The 19,336-nt window shown below is 27.2% G+C and overlaps 4 protein-coding genes across 5 annotated transcripts; 1 reads left to right on the top strand and 3 right to left on the bottom strand.

Annotated features, from left to right (window-relative positions):
* Nucleotides 1-166: 166 nt before the first annotated feature.
* LOC114121417 (malonate--CoA ligase ACSF3, mitochondrial) lies at nucleotides 167-4,043 on the bottom strand. Of its 2 annotated transcripts, XM_027983745.2 has the most exons (9): nucleotides 3,796-4,043; nucleotides 3,584-3,705; nucleotides 2,866-3,074; nucleotides 2,489-2,797; nucleotides 1,864-2,020; nucleotides 1,567-1,767; nucleotides 1,307-1,452; nucleotides 738-968; nucleotides 167-674 (listed from the first exon to the last, which is right to left on the bottom strand). In XM_027983745.2, exons 2-9 carry the CDS (start codon nucleotides 3,700-3,702, stop codon nucleotides 283-285), a joined length of 1,764 nt encoding a protein of 587 aa, XP_027839546.1. In that variant the 5' UTR covers nucleotides 3,703-3,705; nucleotides 3,796-4,043; the 3' UTR covers nucleotides 167-282. The 2 variants fall into 2 exon arrangements, with proteins under 2 accessions (XP_027839546.1, XP_027839548.1); XM_027983747.2 differs by lacking the exons at nucleotides 3,584-3,705; nucleotides 3,796-4,043 and adding an exon at nucleotides 3,203-3,339.
* Nucleotides 4,044-9,908: 5,865 nt separating this feature from the next.
* LOC114121392 (integrator complex subunit 7) lies at nucleotides 9,909-13,634 on the top strand. Its single transcript, XM_050203086.1, has 2 exons — nucleotides 9,909-10,086; nucleotides 10,144-13,634. The coding sequence occupies exon 2, from the start codon at nucleotides 10,168-10,170 to the stop codon at nucleotides 13,015-13,017; it is 2,850 nt and encodes a 949-aa protein (XP_050059043.1). The 5' UTR covers nucleotides 9,909-10,086; nucleotides 10,144-10,167; the 3' UTR covers nucleotides 13,018-13,634.
* On the bottom strand, nucleotides 13,014-18,470 carry LOC114121394 (FAD synthase-like). Its single transcript, XM_027983701.2, has 6 exons — nucleotides 18,339-18,470; nucleotides 15,659-16,079; nucleotides 15,385-15,587; nucleotides 15,108-15,249; nucleotides 13,325-13,446; nucleotides 13,014-13,257 (listed from the first exon to the last, which is right to left on the bottom strand). Exons 2-6 carry the CDS (start codon nucleotides 16,016-16,018, stop codon nucleotides 13,119-13,121), a joined length of 966 nt encoding a protein of 321 aa, XP_027839502.1. The 5' UTR covers nucleotides 16,019-16,079; nucleotides 18,339-18,470; the 3' UTR covers nucleotides 13,014-13,118.
* On the bottom strand, nucleotides 16,210-18,447 carry LOC114121393 (tRNA (guanine(37)-N1)-methyltransferase). The gene has a single exon (XM_027983700.2). It carries the CDS (start codon nucleotides 18,445-18,447, stop codon nucleotides 17,098-17,100), a length of 1,350 nt encoding a protein of 449 aa, XP_027839501.1. The 3' UTR covers nucleotides 16,210-17,097.
* Nucleotides 18,471-19,336: the final 866 nt, after the last annotated feature.

Consider the following 19,336-nt stretch of genomic DNA (forward strand, 5'->3'; position numbering starts at 1 on the left):
CTATTTAATTAACATACATTTTATCTAGAACATTGCTATTTTTCAATTTCAAAACAGTTCCTTAAACTCAATTAATTAATGTAATTAATGTAACCAATCGCAATTTGGAAAAAACAATTGAGATTGGAAATATAATTGATCAATATAAGTAATAACACATCACACATTATCACCAATTTATATATTATAATATATTATATAAAATTAATTATACATTAAATTAAAACAAACAAATAATCTAATAATAATGTTATTATAACAGTCTTAATAAATATAGTTAGATTAAGATTCCAAATACTTTGAAAAAGAATTTTTTAGTAAAGACTTTTTATCCACTTTACCCAACGCATTCCTGGGAACCTCATCAACAATATTAATTACGGTTGGTATACTATAAGGTGGTAATACAGTTTCAGCCCAACTTTTTAAATCTTTTTTAATTTTTTTATGTTCAACATTATTTTCATTTCCATCAATTACAATCAAGGCGCCTATACGCTGCCCCCATGTACTATCTGGTAATCCAACTACAGCAATATCTTTAATTACTTTGTTTTGTAACATAATAGTTTCAACAAACAGAGCACTAACTTTATAACCACCAGTTTTTATAATATCTATTGATGTCCGGCCTAATATTTGAAAACTATTGTCAACGTATTTCACTGAATCACCTGAAAAACAAAATAATGAATTATTAGGATAAACAGAACATGTTTTTATACATATAGATTTACCAGTTTTAAACCATCCATCTTCAGTAAATTCTTTTTTTGTAGATTCAGGTTTCCGCCAGTATTCCTTAAACACATTCTTCCCTTTTATTTGCAAATCCCCACAATAACCTTCGTTGTTATCATCTTTTACCGAATTAATTATTTTTATATTTTTGTCGTGTCCTTCGAGTAAAATAATGTTATCTTTGACGATTCGGACATTAACACCTGGTAAAGGTTGACCAACAAAACCTAAAATAATAATATACTTAAGAACGTGTATAATTAAAACATAGCACCAAATTATATTAATTTAATGTATAAGATACCTAATAATAATTACAATTATATTCTATACATTATTTAAAATTATAAAAATGTAAGAATAATCAAAAAATAAAGAGAAATACAATACTTACTATAGGTCTATCATTATTCACCACTTTTTTTTTTTTAATATGGGGTGAATACTAAATGTGTTAAACATGCCTTTGTGTGTATGTTAAAAATCTTGGTAAATTATTAAATTAAATATTTTCACCCATGTTATGCTACGATTATAGAATTTTACTGTATATAATAATATTAACCTGGTTTTCTTTCGCCATTTAAAGGATTAGAAAGAGCCATTCCAATTTCACTCATGCCATATCGTTCTAGTAATTTATGACCAGTAATCTGTTCCCAACGACTGAATAATGTACTGGGTAATGGTGCAGAACCACTAACCATCAATCTAAAACATAATTTTATACTTTTATTGTTTTTTTCATTACGTACATTTAAGTAATATTAATAAATGGTATAAGTTAAAAATATATATAACATTGATTACAGAATTTAAACTTGCCTAATTTTTTGAGAACAAACAGCTTTGACATATTCTACCATTCTATCATTCTTTTCAAACATTTTCTCATAATTTTCGATAAGTTTTACATACATAGTTGGTACACCCATAAACATGTTTACTCTGTATCCATAGTATTGCTCTATAGCTAAGAGCCATGTCCAGACATCAGTAGCATTAAACTTTGGTAACATGACACATCTAAAAAACATTCCCAGAAAAAAAATATTCTTATATATTATTAACATAATAAAGTAGTTTCAGGCATTTTATGTACATTTCATAGTTCAGTAATACCTTGCGCCTGTGTGTAATGGACACATAAGTGCATTCACAATACCATGGATATGATTTAAAGGCAGAGCATGGAGAATAACGTCTTTATTACTCCAATTCCAAGCAGTTTTCAAACAATTAATCTGCGTATTTAAATTATTATGTGTCAATAAAACACCTAAAATGGTACAAATATAAATGTATTATATTAAAAACATTTACATATAACACATGATACAAGCAAGGAGTATTTTAGTTATATATATACATTATATACAGAGCTGTGTCAAGTAATTCAGCACCGTAGGGCGACATTTCATTTGAGACTACGGGTAGCATATTAAACACAAATAAAGGCATCCCCTTACTTTTACGAAATTAAGGCGCCCGGGGGCAATTGCCACCTTTGCCCCCCCCCCCTTAACACGGTTCTGATTATATATTTAATAGGTATAAAAAATTTATATTGTTAGAAATTTTTCATAATATAAATATAAGTAAAGTAAATTAATTGTTTCATTTATAAATCTTATGATCTTGATTCTTATTAATTTAATATTTCAGTATATAAAGAACTCTATTTTTAAGAGCATCAGTGGTAAGAGAATTCATATTGATGATATAATATTTAATTAGTAATAATTACCTTTAGGAGAACCGGTTGATCCAGATGTGTAAATTATCATAGCATTTGAATCAAAGAATTGATCATCACTAATATTATTATCAATGTTTAACATTTCAACTTTATTATCTTCTTCAAATGATGTTTTACCAAGTGGTTTAAAATCCAAAGTAATATGGTCTTCAAGTAAAAGATATTTTTGATTAAATTTTTCAGCTAAAGGACGTACAATATTCTCAAACTGAGCAGTTGTTAATATCACTTTAGCATCGCTATCATTTATGAAATATTCTAACATGGCAGCTGGGTGAAGTGGACTTAAAGGTACAACTACAAACAAAAATAAAATTCAAATTACATTCAAACCAAATTATTTATTAGTTAAATAATGTTGTTACTGATTTGTCCACTTATCCATGAAGCCCATTGAGCAACTACATAAAATGCATCATTTGGACACAAGATTGCTACACGTTCTTGGATTTCTCCATGTAAAGATTTTTCTATTATTTTTGACAATATGACACTGCTGTTGAATATTGAGGAGTAAGTGTGTTCTCCAAACTTGTCTACAACTGCTATGTTGTTCGGCCATTGTGATGCCAACCTGTATAATACAATTAATCATGAATTACAATTATGATTATACAAAAAAAAATGTAAAATAACCCAACCATAACAGATACTATAGATGTTTTAGAAGAAAAAATATTATAAAATTAAAATATAAATAACCTAAATATAGGACGATCCATGTTGAAAACTAGAAAGATTTAAGAAATGTTCAATACTTAATAAACTAACACTTATTATTTTTTTACTTAATATTAATTGATTTTTTGATAAGGTCTTTTTTTTACAATGAATTATTCATTAATCATTACACTATTATGTTAGCTATTTTTTTTTAATTTAATCATTTAATATTTTAATGTACGTACTAAAATACTGTATGTTTATTATGCAACATGATAATATATCTTACACTGGTCTTATTATCAAACAGTATAATTTTCTAATACCATGTAAGTTATAATTGTAGCCACTAGCCATAAAACATAATATTAAATAAATCTAACCAATTCTGTGCATTAGGTGCAATAATATCATATCTACCTATATATAGGCGCTAAAGAAGTTTCATTCTTGGGTGTGTTCTTGAAAGCTTCAGAAGAAAGCTGTCGAATACAACAACTGTAAAAAGGTCTGTAGAGCAATTTTCTGTACAACACCATTTTCTAAATATGTCAAATTTTGAATTAAATTAGTATAGGTATATAATGATAATATATTAACAATAAGTAAATGTTAATAACTTATTAATTTACCAATTAGATATCAATTATTGGTTGTTAGTTAATTTAGAAGCAATTTAAGTAGGTGAGCAGCACACTGAGATAAATTTGCTGAAATAATAAAATATCAAGTATACTAGAATTGTGTGCTCTGCAAAATATTGAAGGTCAACAGTCCAACTCCAGCAAATCAGCAGCTTTAATAAAAAATAAAAATAATAATCAGGGCCTGAAATTGCAGTATAGTGATTACTGGTTAAACAGTGATAATTGATAATAGGTACTACTGGGATGGGGACAGTTGTAAGTTCAGCCGGCTCCTACTTCAGATATAAAATATATAATATCTAGTCTGATAGTAGGATTTCATAAAATGTAATACTATATTATAAGCATTCATTTTGAATGATTCAACACTAACAACACTAAAGAAATATATATAGGTATACATTTTTTATATAAAAGGTACCTACATAACAATAACATTTTAAGATTTCTAATTATTTATGATATTATAAGTATCATAATATATATCGATAGTCAGAAAAAAAATCCGCTGAAAAAAAAAAGGAAACAAAAGACAAATTACAATAATTAAGTATTAAATTAGGTATTATTTAAAAAATTTTAACACATTATTATTGGTAACAAGGTATATATTTTGTCTATTATAATTAGGTATTAGATGGTAGATGCCACAAAGATGAAAGAAAATGTTATACATTGAATAAAAATAACATGATATTTTGTGGATATTATCTTGAAATCAATTGATTTATGTTTTTCACCCTATACTCCGTACCACGAGAGAACGCATACGGCGGCCGACCAAAATTGGTTTTTCTGCGCATCCCCAAACGTTACTCTCCAATAGCCCATAGGGAAACCGGTTTCGATAGCAGAAAGATGCGCAGAATCGGCGAGTTCTCTCGCTGGACAGACTATAGGTATGTATATTGTAAAAGTATAATGCAGGGCTTGAAAGCGGTTTCAAAACCGATTTCAAAAACCGGTATAAACCGTTTTAAAATCGAAACCGAAACCATAATCAAAAACGAAATCGGAAAAAATTTTAAAGTGTTATTTTATTTCAATTTTTTAATGTTTACAATTTTAAACAACGGTATTTTTTCTTAATGAACATGTTTTAAAATACGAAAATTCCATTAATACATTCATGAGATCGTGATAAAAAATTTTAATAACCATTTCATTATTTGAAATATTATTAGTTATTTATATTATTATATTATTAATATTTAATAATTATTTATAGTATGTATAGTATAGTTGTATGAACTTAATAATTTCCTTAATATATTAAGTTAAAGAAATCGAAACACTTTTATTTTCCCTAAAGGTGATGACAAACCCCAAAAAATAAAAATAAAGGTTGTAAAATAAATAAAATCAATAAATTCATTGCTGTTTAGAATCTAAAATATATTTATTACTATGGAATAATAAATAATTAATAACATATAACCTGTGTATTAATAATAATATAATGTGTATAGTGTATATATATATATATACATTATACCTATATATATATTTATACAATATGTTATATGACCATTGACCAATAATGTGTAAAAAATTTTTAAATAATACCCCGTTTTTTTCCCCAAAGCTTCGAAAAATATGAAAAAATTTAAGAATATTAAAATATTACATTTCCGAAAAAAACCGAAGTTTTTGGAAAATTAAAAAATTATTTTTACGCTTAAAATAATCGGAGTAAAAAAAATAGATATATAGAAATATGTGATGATATTGGTATATACTATATATTATATTAATAATTTACACAATATGCTTATTGATAGTTTCCTTTCCACTTTATATTACTTTTTCAATTCTTTAAGAAAACATTTGTTTTTCATGAAATTTTACAATTTTTCCGAAAAATCCTGTTTTTTTTCTTAAAAATCATTTTTTCTAGAAATTTTAAATGAAACCAAATTTTCCCAATTTTTCAGAAATAAACCTGAAAAAACTGGGTTTTTTTCAGAAAACAATTTTTTTTTGGAAATTTTGATCCCTAGTTGAATATTTAATTATTTCAATTTGACTTTTTTTTCTGTGGCTTATTTTTCTCATGGCTTTTTTTCTGTGGATTATTTTTCCCGTGGCTTTTTCCCTGGAATTTTTTTTCCGTGGCTTTTTTTTCTCATGGCTTTTTTTCTGTGGATTATTTTTCCCGTGGCTTTTTCCCTGGAATTTTTTTTCCGTGGCTTTTTTTTCCTATATGTATATTTCATATACATGGTACCATTCGTATACCTAACTAAATAACAGACTATTCAAACTAGCCAAGCGTTGTAACCTTAAACATGGTATTACTGCATGATATCGTGTCAAATGAAATAATATCATATTCATTTACTATTTAATACCTATATAGTTTTTAGTCTTAGAGTATAGTTATAGACTATAGTATTATAGAAAAATGTATCTTTTTTTTCTTTTTTTCGCCGACAGTCAACTTACTGACACTGTATGCATGTCTGATCATTATTCGGTGGTAACACAGATCTGCTTTGTGCTTTGCTGAAAAAGTGAAAACTATATATACCTATTGTATAGTATATTAGTATACAATATATTATAGACATTGTAGACTGGTTATTCAAGAATCAGAATAGACAGAATACCTACACAGAATTAAATACAAGATTTTGACTTATAGAGCCTGATTTAGCTTGCGACTACGTAGTACGAGTACCTTCTCTAAATGGTTTGATTGGTTTTGCTATTCCTATTCTCAAAGTTGTATAAGTTAATTAAGTTGTACTGGCCAAACTCAATGAAGTTAAAGTCTTGCCTGCAGTGACATGGCAAAAGAGGTGATAGCCTCTGTGGTTTTTTTTAAATAGATGGTTGAATGGTTGAATGCTATTTGGTTGGTCCTCCAATTGTAAATAGTAAATGTAATATGATACTTATTCAATAGGTAATCTGGTAATAAATTCTAATATAAATATATTATATTATTATATACCTATATTAATTAGATCGATTTATTTTAGTCACACCCCTCCCCGTTTTAGTGTGTGTAGTGATTAGTGGGTTCTGGGTATATTTTTCTTTGTCTTTGGAGAATTTCCAGTTCGCTACCTACGCCACTGCTAGTCTGATTAGGTGAGTGTTCTTCGTTTTTTACAACCCGACTCGATAGACTGATAGTCATAAAGTCCTGTATCTTTAAAGTACAAAATCTGGTGATTGAATTGAATATTTGAATGCTTCCTTTTATTTTATTATATATATTTTTAAGAAACCCTTTTATATAAACTCTTTAGACTTAACGGATAGGAAATTCCGATGTTGTTAATTCGTTGTCATTAAAGTTATGAAAACTTTACAGTTTACGGGCTCTCGATTCGTTTAAAATACACAAGGCAGCAGAACGTGACGCAAAACCATAATTCGGCCATATTATGAATACATCGCCTTCGTCGAACTTCAACCTTGAATGGTCTTACTGGCCCAGTGGAAAGCCTGCAGTCACAGGTCGCTGGGAGAGTTGTGAGGTCATTTGAAAGAAAAAGTGATCATTTGCCCTTGACAAATTTTAAAAGCTGTCCATATGGTGCATATGTCTCTCCCGGATGGGAAGGGGTGATGAGAAATCTATTTTTATAATTTCGATGAAATATAATACTGTGTAGGTTAAGGGGTTACCTCCACCCCCCGGAAGTATGCCATTGGTATCATAATTGTCATTTTTTTGATTTTATAACTAATAATTTTATTAAAAAAACAGTAATGAATAACAAAAATAATAATATTGATACTTAATATTTATATTGTTACTTTAATATGGATGAAAATGTTATGAAAAGAAAATTTGATATTATATTTTATATGATTCCACAAAAACGTGATGACAAAGTGTTTTTAAGTTCACTCGAATACAACTGTTATTTGTATCAATTAAGATCATCAAAACTGGATTTATAAATACGATTTGGTAAAAACAAGACAAAATAAAAGATTATAGAATGATCGTGAGTTTAATATTTTAACTATTAATGGAAAAGATAAATTCATCAAATCTGTAGTTAACGATACCGTATTTGTATTTATACTATAATGTAACAAACGATGAATCTATTATACTTGATTTCTCCATTATTGACTCATTACGCAATTGGTCACGGTGGAAGAAATCGAATGAATTCCAAGCTTAAAATGAAATAAGTAGGTATTGTAAATATTACAAATAAAACAATAATGTTGTATTTAAATCTTTGCGTACCTACACTGTCAAATAACATCAATCGACAATCACTCGGAAAGAGGACTGGCTTCAAAACCAACGTTTTAACATAATGCTTTTAGGTTTTAACTATACTCTCAAGCACAAACTGATTTAATTAAATTATAAATATAAAATAATACAGCTAATACATCAATAACAATTTGTACGAAGTTTTATCGTAAACTGTCGGTAATTAACGTAAAAATCTACTCATATAGGTAAATTAAAAAATGGATATTTATGATATTTATCTCCTTACCGGTAAATTATGTAAATGCTAATTTTGCAGTATTTTTTGTTATTTACCTATATATTAAAAAGCTTTCATATTATTATATTATATCAAGGTGTATTAATACCACGATGTAGAGAAGATTATTAAAATAAACTAATGTTTTGGAATCATGTACCAATCATTATGTAAAAATTATAAAAACTGTAATAATATTATATGTTAGGTATGTACTATGTAGCTACACCGTACAAATTTATTGACTTAAATAAAATGCATATTTATTGTATGATATTTATATGTCTGTTTATTCATTGACACATATATTATGTACAAAAATGAAATTAGTAATACCTACCTATAAACAATAAGTATATGCATTGAGGATAGATAGTATCTATACTCAATGGTATAAGGTACGAGTTTAAAGTGTTAATAAAAACTTATATATATATATATATTACTACCTACTGATCCAAGTAGGTATACCCAAATAAAAAATCATAATTTATTATATTTGTATAAAAGTACCAATATGATATATATTATATGATAACAAAAAAAATAAATATTAAGCATAATGTAGAGAAGACAATAGAAGATGCCATTCATGGGCGCCCATAAGTAACATTTTAGGGGGGGTCAAAATAAAAAAATTCTCGAATGTAAGGCAATAAAGATAGGTAATAATAATATTATGGTAATATTTGTTGAGCTAGAAGTTTTAAATATTTTTTGTCCAGGGGGGGGGCAAGTGCCCTATCTTGCCACTCCTAATGGCCGCCTATGATGCCGCATTTGCTCAATTATTGTAAAAACTAAAATACAAAAAATTGTATTATTTTTAATATTAGATGAGCTAAGGACAGGCAAATTTAACATTAACTTAATCGGATGTGATGAACATAAATATGTGTTAACCAAAAATATTATTATTTTTTATTTACAATTAAGAATATTATTTTTTATACGTGATGCAGAAAACGCAAAACGAGAAAAAAATAAAAAACCAAAAAATTTAGCGAAGCAGTCTAAACTCTTATAATTGTGTATAACATAAATAGTACATAACATTTGAAAATATAAAACTATACAATACAATTTCCTTAATTGAAACTATTTAAAATGTTACCTAATTGAATAAAATAATTCTTACGTAGTTAATATTTTACATTTTGAAGTGATAATATCAAAAACGACGTAAATGTATAAAATATTTGATATTTTACATTAAAAACAATGAATTCGCTATTTAAAAACCGGCCTTCGGGGGAATGGTAGCGCTACCTGCAGCAGGAGACATATTTTGTACTACCAAACTGCCGGGATAATTTGCGACCAGAATATTTACAAGTGGTGTCACCTTATCTTCTCTACATCGTGATTAATACATATTAATTATTTATAATCATGACAAAATAAATTTTTAAAGTTTATTTTGTCATGTATATAATATATAATACCACCTTGTATTATATTCATGGCATGAAGTTTAGAATATTTAAATTAATATTCTAGTCTTCATGATTCATGGCATAGACAAAAAATGTTTCTACCATCAATAATATTACCGACACAAACTTCATAAGCGTATAAATTACTGTGTTAGTTTGTTATCAGATAACATTTATTATTATTATTTACATAATACTTGTATTGTTTAATATTATAATATTCAAGATTCAAGCAAAGCAAGTAACAACTAGCATGAGTAGCAAAACTTTTTCGATTCGATACATTTAATATTAATATATATCATTATATTATACTTTAATTTAGTTCTTAATATTTTGTATAGTAAACGTTCTTAAATTTGAATTCCAATGTAATGTTAGATAATTATAAGTTAAATAAATTCTAATTAGTTTGTTGTACATTTTAGTTGTGTATAATACGCTATTCTGAGATGCCGGCTCTTCGGAGTACTATTTGTGAAACCCTCCTAGGAGAACCTGATCAAGATGCCAACTCTGCTTTAATTGAACTCGACAAAGGCTTACGGTCCAGTCGTGTCGGTGAACAATGTGAGGCAATTGTACGGTTTCCTCGATTAATTGAAAAATATCCTTTTCCAATTCTTATTAATTCATCGTTTTTAAAGCTAGCCGATGTGTTTCGTCTTGGAAATAATTTTCTTCGACTTTGGGTGTTACGAGTTTGTCAACAGACTGAAAAGCACATTGACAAAATTTTAAATATTGACGAGTTTGTTCGTAGAATTTATAGCGTAATTCACTCCAATGATCCAGTAGCTAGAGGATTGACTTTACGTACATTGGGCAGTGTTGCTCGAATCATACCAGAAAGAGGACAAGTACACCATAGTATACGTACGAGTTTAGATTCTCATAATTCTGTTGAAGTGGAATCTGCGATTTATGCGGCAGCACAATTTGCAGCCCAATCAAAATCATTTGCTGTAAGTATGTGCAGTAAAATTTCAAATATGATTAGAGGTATTTCAACTGATGTTGTAATGAAACTTGAACTGATTCCTATTTTAAAACATATGCATCATGACACAACTACTGCAACAATGGTCAGAACACTTTGTACTGATTTGCTAGAAAAATATCCAGCTCAAGACTTTGTACTTGTTACATTAAAAACTCTCAATCAATTAGCTTTGTCTATTTTAGTTGATGTACCAAAACAAATAGAATTACTTTTGAAATTTTTGGGTGAAGACAAGCGGCCTTTAGTTTGCAAGTGTGCTATATCCGGACTTTATCAGATTGCTAAAGAAGGTGCACATTTTTGGTCAGAGCAAACCATTAACAACTTGGTCAGTTTTTGTGAGGGCTTAAATGTTGACAATAGCTTGAAAGCAGATGCTATTAGTGTATTTATTCCATTAACAAAATCTCCAGCTATATGCCAATTTCATTACAGTACAGACAGTCTACTTATGAAAATGTGTATAGCTGAATCGAGTTCATTACATCAGTCAGTCGCTGGAAATGCAGTTAAAGTATTGACAAATATAGCGTGTTATTGTTTTGAAGAGGATATTATGTCAGAAAATGATGCCATTACATTAAAGGTTTGCATACAAAGTTATCTTTTGTCTGTCCTATCAGTTGGACATCAACAGTTAGATGATACTAAAGATTTAAGCAATGAAGAAGAATCTCTTATTCAAAGTTTTTTAAAAACTGAAAACATTGATGAGCCAATGGATGTTGATGATGTTAGTCCTGAAAACTTTGATAAAGCATCAAACTATCTTCGTGATGGTTTAAGATCATCTGTTATGCTATGCAAAGCAAATAAAAGTCTGATTCCAGATTTTGTTTCACTTGTTGTTAAACCATTGCAACAAGATGACTTTGAATTAAATCCATTGATATGTGAAGCTATTGCTGCGTTTGGTGGTATATTACCTGGTACTTTACAACCATTTCTACCAGTATTTATAAAACAATTGACAGATTTAAATAAAAATAAAAATCCTGAGTCCATAGCTACAAAGGTTTTGTTATGTACTGTGATTTTTCAAGCCATTGCTGGCTATGATGAGCATGATGAAGTAAAACGAGTAATCAATGATGTAATAAAAAATACTGACTTATGGACCAATTATAAAATTGGTCGAGCAGCTGTTAGATATGGTCATTTTAACATAAGTTCTAGAATTTTTGGTAGCCTAAATAATCTTGTTGGTTCAGAACAAATGCATTTTTGGTTAGCTGCTTTAGAAACAATCAGTACAGCAGAATCTCAGCTGAAATCTTCAAACCCTTCAAAATTATTGAGTAACTTGGGGCAATCAATATCCACTTACTACAGAGCAATTGCTGCATTAAAAGCTGCATCATTAATGCTTATTTTCCAAACTGAATACACACGTTTGCGTTGTGAATTATTACAATGTTTCATGCGTTTATTGTCTACATGCAACAGTTTTTGCACTACGCCTCCACCAGCTATTGCTTCAGCAATTGTACAAGCTACTAGAGATGAAATGCAAAGTTATGGGCATATTACAAATCAATTGAGAAAAAGAGCAAAAGAATTTAAGGGATGTGCAGATTTATATTGGAGATTATACCAATCGGCATTTGACGCTGACCCTAATACATTATATCATTTACAGCTTTTACAGCATTTGTGTTTGTTGATGGCTCATAACATTGAATCAGTAGCAGTTCCAAATAAGTGTGAAAGTCCAGTCTTAGATTCTGAATTAGAAAAAGAAGGCTCTTTAGAGATACAGTTGATTGTCAAATGTAGACAAGAGCTCTTAGAAATAATGAGCACAGTAAAAGAAAAAGCAATAACACATAAACACATACGATCTCTCAAAAAACAAGCTTCTCTTTTGGTAACTACACCTATGTGTTTTCCTCGTTATTTTTTTCAAACTTTACAATCTACTACAATAACATTGGCTGTATCACCTCAACCTAGAGTTAATGGGGAACCAATTACAGTAAATATGGGAAGTAATTTTGTAGTTAAAGTTGAAGGAGTTGTACAGCATGGTACAAAAGCTAAATTTCGTAAAGTTGACGGAATTCAATTAACAATAACGTCACAATTAGTGACGAGAAATCACGACACTAGAACAACTGAAGGAAATTTGATATTAACGCAAACAGTAAAACCACATAAGGACTTTTTTGCTTCAGAATTTTGTCTGAGTTTCAATCAAGGAAGTCAACATCAAGTACATATTGAAGCAGCTCTAATTGATGATACTGCATCTGTTTGGCAAATTGGAGTGCGTAACACATTAACTATAAAATGTCATTAATGAAAAACAATTTTTTATTTTATTATTATTATTTTTATTTTTTTTTTTAACTAATTGTACACCTTCACCCCTAGTTAAATAAATTTAATATTTCTAACAAGTTAAAATCTATTTTCTCGTTCTGAATTGCTATCTTGAAGCAAAAATGCTGGCCAATATTTAACTTCTCCGGTATTTTCGTCTATATATTTTAAATTTGGATTAGGGTGACTTTTAGACTTGTTACCAAGAGATGTATATCTATGAAATAATATGTATTTTTAGTAATATAATTTGTATAAAAAAATTATTTTTTTAAGTTGCTTACCCTTTATCATATAAACTACAATACGGTATAGAAAACTGTCTCAAAAATGACCAAATGTTATCATAATTCCAATGCAATAAAGGTTGTACTCGCACTAATACAGGCCAACCTGGATCAGTTTTCTAAAACAATAATAAATGTATGATTCGTAGGATTGTTAAAGTATTAGTATTAGTTTTAGTATTAGAGTAGCAATTGATTATAATTAGATCAATTAGATGCTTAAGTGTCAATATTATTATTTACAAACCTTAATCTAAATAAAAAATTTCAAGTTTATCAATAAAGGAAACAAATTTATTTTTTTAAATTTGTATTATTCATTTTATTTGAATGATATTATTTTGCTATTTAAATATCCAATATATACTGATATAAAGAATATTGTGAAAATACTACAAAATAAACATAAAGCATAACCATTAAACAAGTAAAATAATATGTTAATAATAAAATAAAAAAGTTAAAGAGTAAATAACGATAAACTAAAATAAGAATTGTAACAAACATGCAACTGATGATTTTTTTTTTCTTAAAGTGAAGTGGTGAAGTGTGTACTTACTAAAATGTATGCAATATTATACCATTAACTAAAAAATTATTTTACACTTAGTAAAAATTATATTCATCCAATGACTACAAAGAATATACAGTATACACTATTCAATAGTACACTATTAGGTACTTAAATAACTTACAATACTGATGTTTAAATGTAACTATGTGAAATTATTCATAAATAACCTGAACTCACTAGTTTCATATTAAATTCACAAATTTTATTTAGTTTTAACTAAATATTTTAAATAAAAACTCTTCAACCATTAACAGGGCTCTAAGTTTATAACATAAAAAATGCCTAAATAAATATAAAATTATACACAAAAAACTGGTAAAATGCATTGAAATATGATTTTAAAAGTTCAAAACAATGAATTTAAATGCACTAAAAAAATGCAGATTAAAAATAGAAGAAATAAAAAGTAATACTTTAATACTTTTTATTAATATCGATAAATTAGCAACACAGTCACACACAGGTCATATAATAACAGCTGAAATAGTTAAGACTCAAAAATAAACCACTGTAATCAAGAGAATAAGACAATTTCATACAACATGTTTTTCACTAATCGACCTTATATGAGCAAGATACACTAATTGACCAAATTAAATAATAATCCATATATTTTATACATGGCAAAAATACATAGGCGCCGCCAGGAATTTTATCAGGGGGGTGCATTTGTGCATAGTATATTGTGATTTCTAATTCTAATATACATTATATAATATTAGTAATTATTATTTATATGATATAATAATAATAATTTATATTATTATTATTTAATTTTATAAATATTGTATTATATAATACCATTCAATTTTTTTTAATTTTTTGAAAAGCCAGGGGGGTGCAAGTGCACCCCATTGCACCCCCTCGCGGCGCCTATGCAAAAATATAACTTATTGTGTTATTCATCAAATTTTGGCTAAAAATAAAACTTTACATACTTAACCATGGTACTTTCAAATGAATTTCTGTTATCTACCTTTAAATACAACTTAGTAAGATTTATATATAAATGCATGAATTTATGAGCCCTGTATGATCATGTTTTGGTTTCCTTAAATTGTGTTCAATTTAATTTTAGCTAAAATATTAAAATAATTCTATTTATTTGCTTTAAAAATAATAAATTGGTTTAATATTTATTAATAAAGTATACCATTTAACTTGTGTTAAAATAATAATATATTATTAAATGCACTTTTATTTTACTTGAAAGAATTGCAGTTTTCTAGAACCTGTGTCTGATTGTCTTGTACCTATGATAGATGCACAAAATTGAGGATTTTCCTTCAAAAAGTCATTAAGGCCAGATTTAAGTTCACCTTTGATTACTTTTAAATCTAAATTAAACCTAAAAAAAAAAATGATAAAAACCAAATTAAACTATTTAATAGTGATAAATAATTGTTTTTTTTTTTTAAATTAATTTTTATTGAATTATTATTATTTTTGAAATCATATTGTCACTAATTTATGATAAATGAACCTGTTTACTGTGGATTGTACATAGTCTTCTTCTTCAGAAAATTGGTCATCTGATTGAAAATAAACAGCTTTTATTCGTTCATTATATTTTAATTCTTCAAGCACAGCTTGAAACAAGTATAATAAAACGACACAATCTTTTCCACCATTAAAGCTCAAAAATATGTTTTGTAAAGTAAATTTTTCAATACTTTCTTTTATTACCTATAAATATAATTTATTTAATATTTATAAATCATATTTAATTACATTTTTATAAAAATATAACTATGTACCTGTATTGCCTCAATAATACATCGGCCTAGAGGTAAATGTGCATGTTTTTGAAATTTCCTAATTTCTTCAAAATTTACTAAATTGACTGTATAATGTGGGTAAATAAGTGTATTATCTGGTAATTTACTAACTATAAATCGTTCAAATTGGTTGATTACATTTTCATTATTACAATAGATTCCAAAAGAATCTATATAGACAATACAATCAAATGTATCACAGCTGTTTGTTTTCAATATTTCATCCTTTATTACTTTTAGAGTTTTGATGATTAAATCTTTGCAATCAGAATTGAAATAAATAATTCGTTTAAACACATATTTAAGCCCAATGTCAGGTGTATTTTCCATTATTGTCATCTTTTCATATACATTTTAAATTGAATTTTGAATGTTCTTCAACATGCAACAATTTTTAGTTCTACAAATAAATAAATATATGTATATATATTAATAAATTATTTCGTTAATTTAATACTAATAAAAATATATTTTAATTATATAATTTAATATCTAATCATAATTTTAAATGTTTAAATATTTGGAATTAAAATTTTTATTAATGGTTAATAACTCTATTTGACTCAAAAAATGATATTCATGAACTCAGCATGGAATTTAAACAATAACTTATTTTTTGGGCTTTGTATAAAATCTAACATTGTTATAAAAATGTTAAACATGAAATTTAAAAGTCCTTATTTTTTAAATATTTATTTCTAATTTCAGATGGCAGCTAATTTATTTTTGTAGTCATAGAAAAATGTTTTCAGCACAGATACAAAAACCCAGTCTCCTTTAAAAAAAGTTTATGGAATTTTATTATTTTTTGAAGTTTGAGGAAAGGAATTTATAATTTTTAAGATTGCTTTATTGCCTTTTTTTAAACACTTATATTTTGATGGTTATAGGTACTTTAAGTTCTGCATCTCGTTTAAGAATTATAATAAACAATAACAAACAAATAAATTATAAACCAAAATTGTCATACACTACTTTCAAAGAAATTGTTTTACACAATATTTTAAACATCAACATAAAGAAATATTTACAGGACCGTATTTAAGAATTTTCCATCCCGTGGAAAAATAAAAAATAGCGCTTCATTATACCAAATACAAATTTAATATAATTTAGATATAAACAAATTAACAAATCTCTCATAATCAACTATCCAAAGCAATAGCACCCTGTAGCCACCCCTCTAAATACGGCCCTATGTATATCCAAACTATCTATGTATTAAATACTAAAGAAAAAGTTTGTATTGGCACACAGCTGATTTAGAGTACAGTAAAAATAAAGTAAAATAAATAAAGCACAGTTACAAAAAGTTAAAAAAAATACAACAATATTATTACTTAATAAGAAATTATATTTTATTTTTATTAGTGTATATCATTAAATAAAAAAATATTATAGTAGTAAAGTTACAAGTATTATGAATCCTCTTTGACCTTTTTAACACTATCTTCAATTTTAATTTCATTTAATTTTCTTTTTTTAATACTTTCAGATTTACACACTATGTCTTTCCTCATTTGAAATGTAATTCGAACCATTTCCTTATTGGGTGCTACATTCCTGACTCTAATAATTTCTTGAATATCATCATCTTTAATATTGCTTAAATATTCTTCCATTATTGATTTTAAGCCTTCTTCATAACTTTTATCAGTTTTTACAAAACTATAAACATGTAAAATTGGTAGAGAGTGATCAGATATTTCTTCCCATTCAAATAAATTATTAAAATACTTCACAAAGTCAACAGCAATTGCAGGTAAATTCATTGTTACATGCATTTTATTTTCTGATGTGATTGTTTTTGACCATAAAATGCAATGTGCCTTCAAATCTTCTTGAATAAATTTACTCCCATCTTTATTGATAATTGTTAAGAGTTCATCTTTAATGTGATTCTTTTTTTTATTTATTTTTAACCATTTACAGCTATTAGGATTTAAATCATTAGCTAATACTATACATCGCAATTTTGCAGCTGGTATAGAAAATGGTCCTATTCCAGCAAACACATCATATAAAACATCACCTGGTTTTAGTTTTTGCAAAATACGTTCATGTTCAGTGCATAGTCTTGGATTCCAATAAACTTCTGAAAAATCTAGGTCAAATAAGCATTTATTTTCTTTAATTGTAGTTCTTAAATCAGAAGAACCATAAATAATTTCATATTCAAAGTTTCTATAAACATTATTTATATTGTCAATTTTATTAACTACACTTTTACACCCCTTAAGTTTATCACTAAGTACTCGACCAATAATATTCTTATAATCCAACAATTCTGGTTTTAGATTCACATGTATAATTGATCCAATTGTTGAATAACTTGATAACATGGATTTTTCAGGTAGGACTGCCTTAAGTATTTCATCATGATTCCAATTATTATAGCCCACCTCGATTTGTTCATAATTCAAATTTTCAGTGGAAATATAGGTTAAATTAAGATCTTCACACGAAGAAAATTTGGTTGGATCAAGATAAAAAATACATTCAGAATCATTAGAGCCATTACGAATTGGTTTAAAGTTGTTTAGCTTAATAATATAATTTTTTAATACTTTATTAGCATTTTCAACGTAATTTTTATTTATTACTATAACAGGTACAGTTACAGGTTTTGTGAATTTATCAATGTTAAAAACTTTCATACCTCGTACTTCATCTGGTGGCAGTAATGTATTCATAATTGTTTTGTTTGATTGAATATGATATTTGTTTATTAAATGACGTAGTGATTGACGGCAAGTTATTAAATTCATCAAACTTTAACAATTGTTATTAACTAAAATAAAATTACACATAAAAAAAAAAAAAAAAAAATTATTAAAAATATATGAGAGATCTTACCTCATCAAGTAGTACCACAGAATATAATATGTATAATATGATATTGAATATTTATGATGAAGGCAATACAAAATAAATATTATTGATAGATTTTGCAAATGACAATATGGATTTAGTAAATAATATTTAATTTTAATAATTACGTAAGTATAAAAATATTTTTTTAAATGTGACTGATGTGGTGTTCAGTCGTTTCACTTCCGCTATATATCTAGTGATCTACATGACCACATTGAGCAGTGAACACCATGCTTTAGAGACTACCTAAAACCATGGTTATCACTTACCTATCACTTATCAGTGTTATTACATGATATTATTATACTCTTATCGGCGGTTGCGGTTTGCACAGACAGCTGGGCTGAGGGCACTATAGATAATATATTTAGTGGCTTAGTGCCTTACATAGATGTGAGTACATATATTTCGTAAAAGCAAAATATATTGTAAGGCCGCAGAATAGCTTAAACGCCTTAAACTTACTAAACTTAAACTAACTAATGTCTGTGCTTTTGGCTTTCATTAGTCAATACTTTCACTACTATTATAGTCCTTAATCTTTATTACAGTTATAGTTTAACTTTGGCTAATTAGCTATAAACAGTACAGGTAATATACAGTTATACACTTATACATAATACATATATGGTTACAATTTTGAGTATCTACCTACCACATTTCACTTATTGTGGACTGTGCCACCATGGTAGTGTAGTACTGACGTACTGTAGTACAACTTGAAAGTTTAAATTGCTTTAATACCGATGCTGCATGAAACTGAAAATAGGTCTTAAGGATAGC

Source organism: Aphis gossypii, chromosome 3 (genome assembly GCF_020184175.1).
Source record: "Aphis gossypii isolate Hap1 chromosome 3, ASM2018417v2, whole genome shotgun sequence".
NCBI lineage: Eukaryota > Metazoa > Arthropoda > Insecta > Hemiptera > Aphididae > Aphis > Aphis gossypii.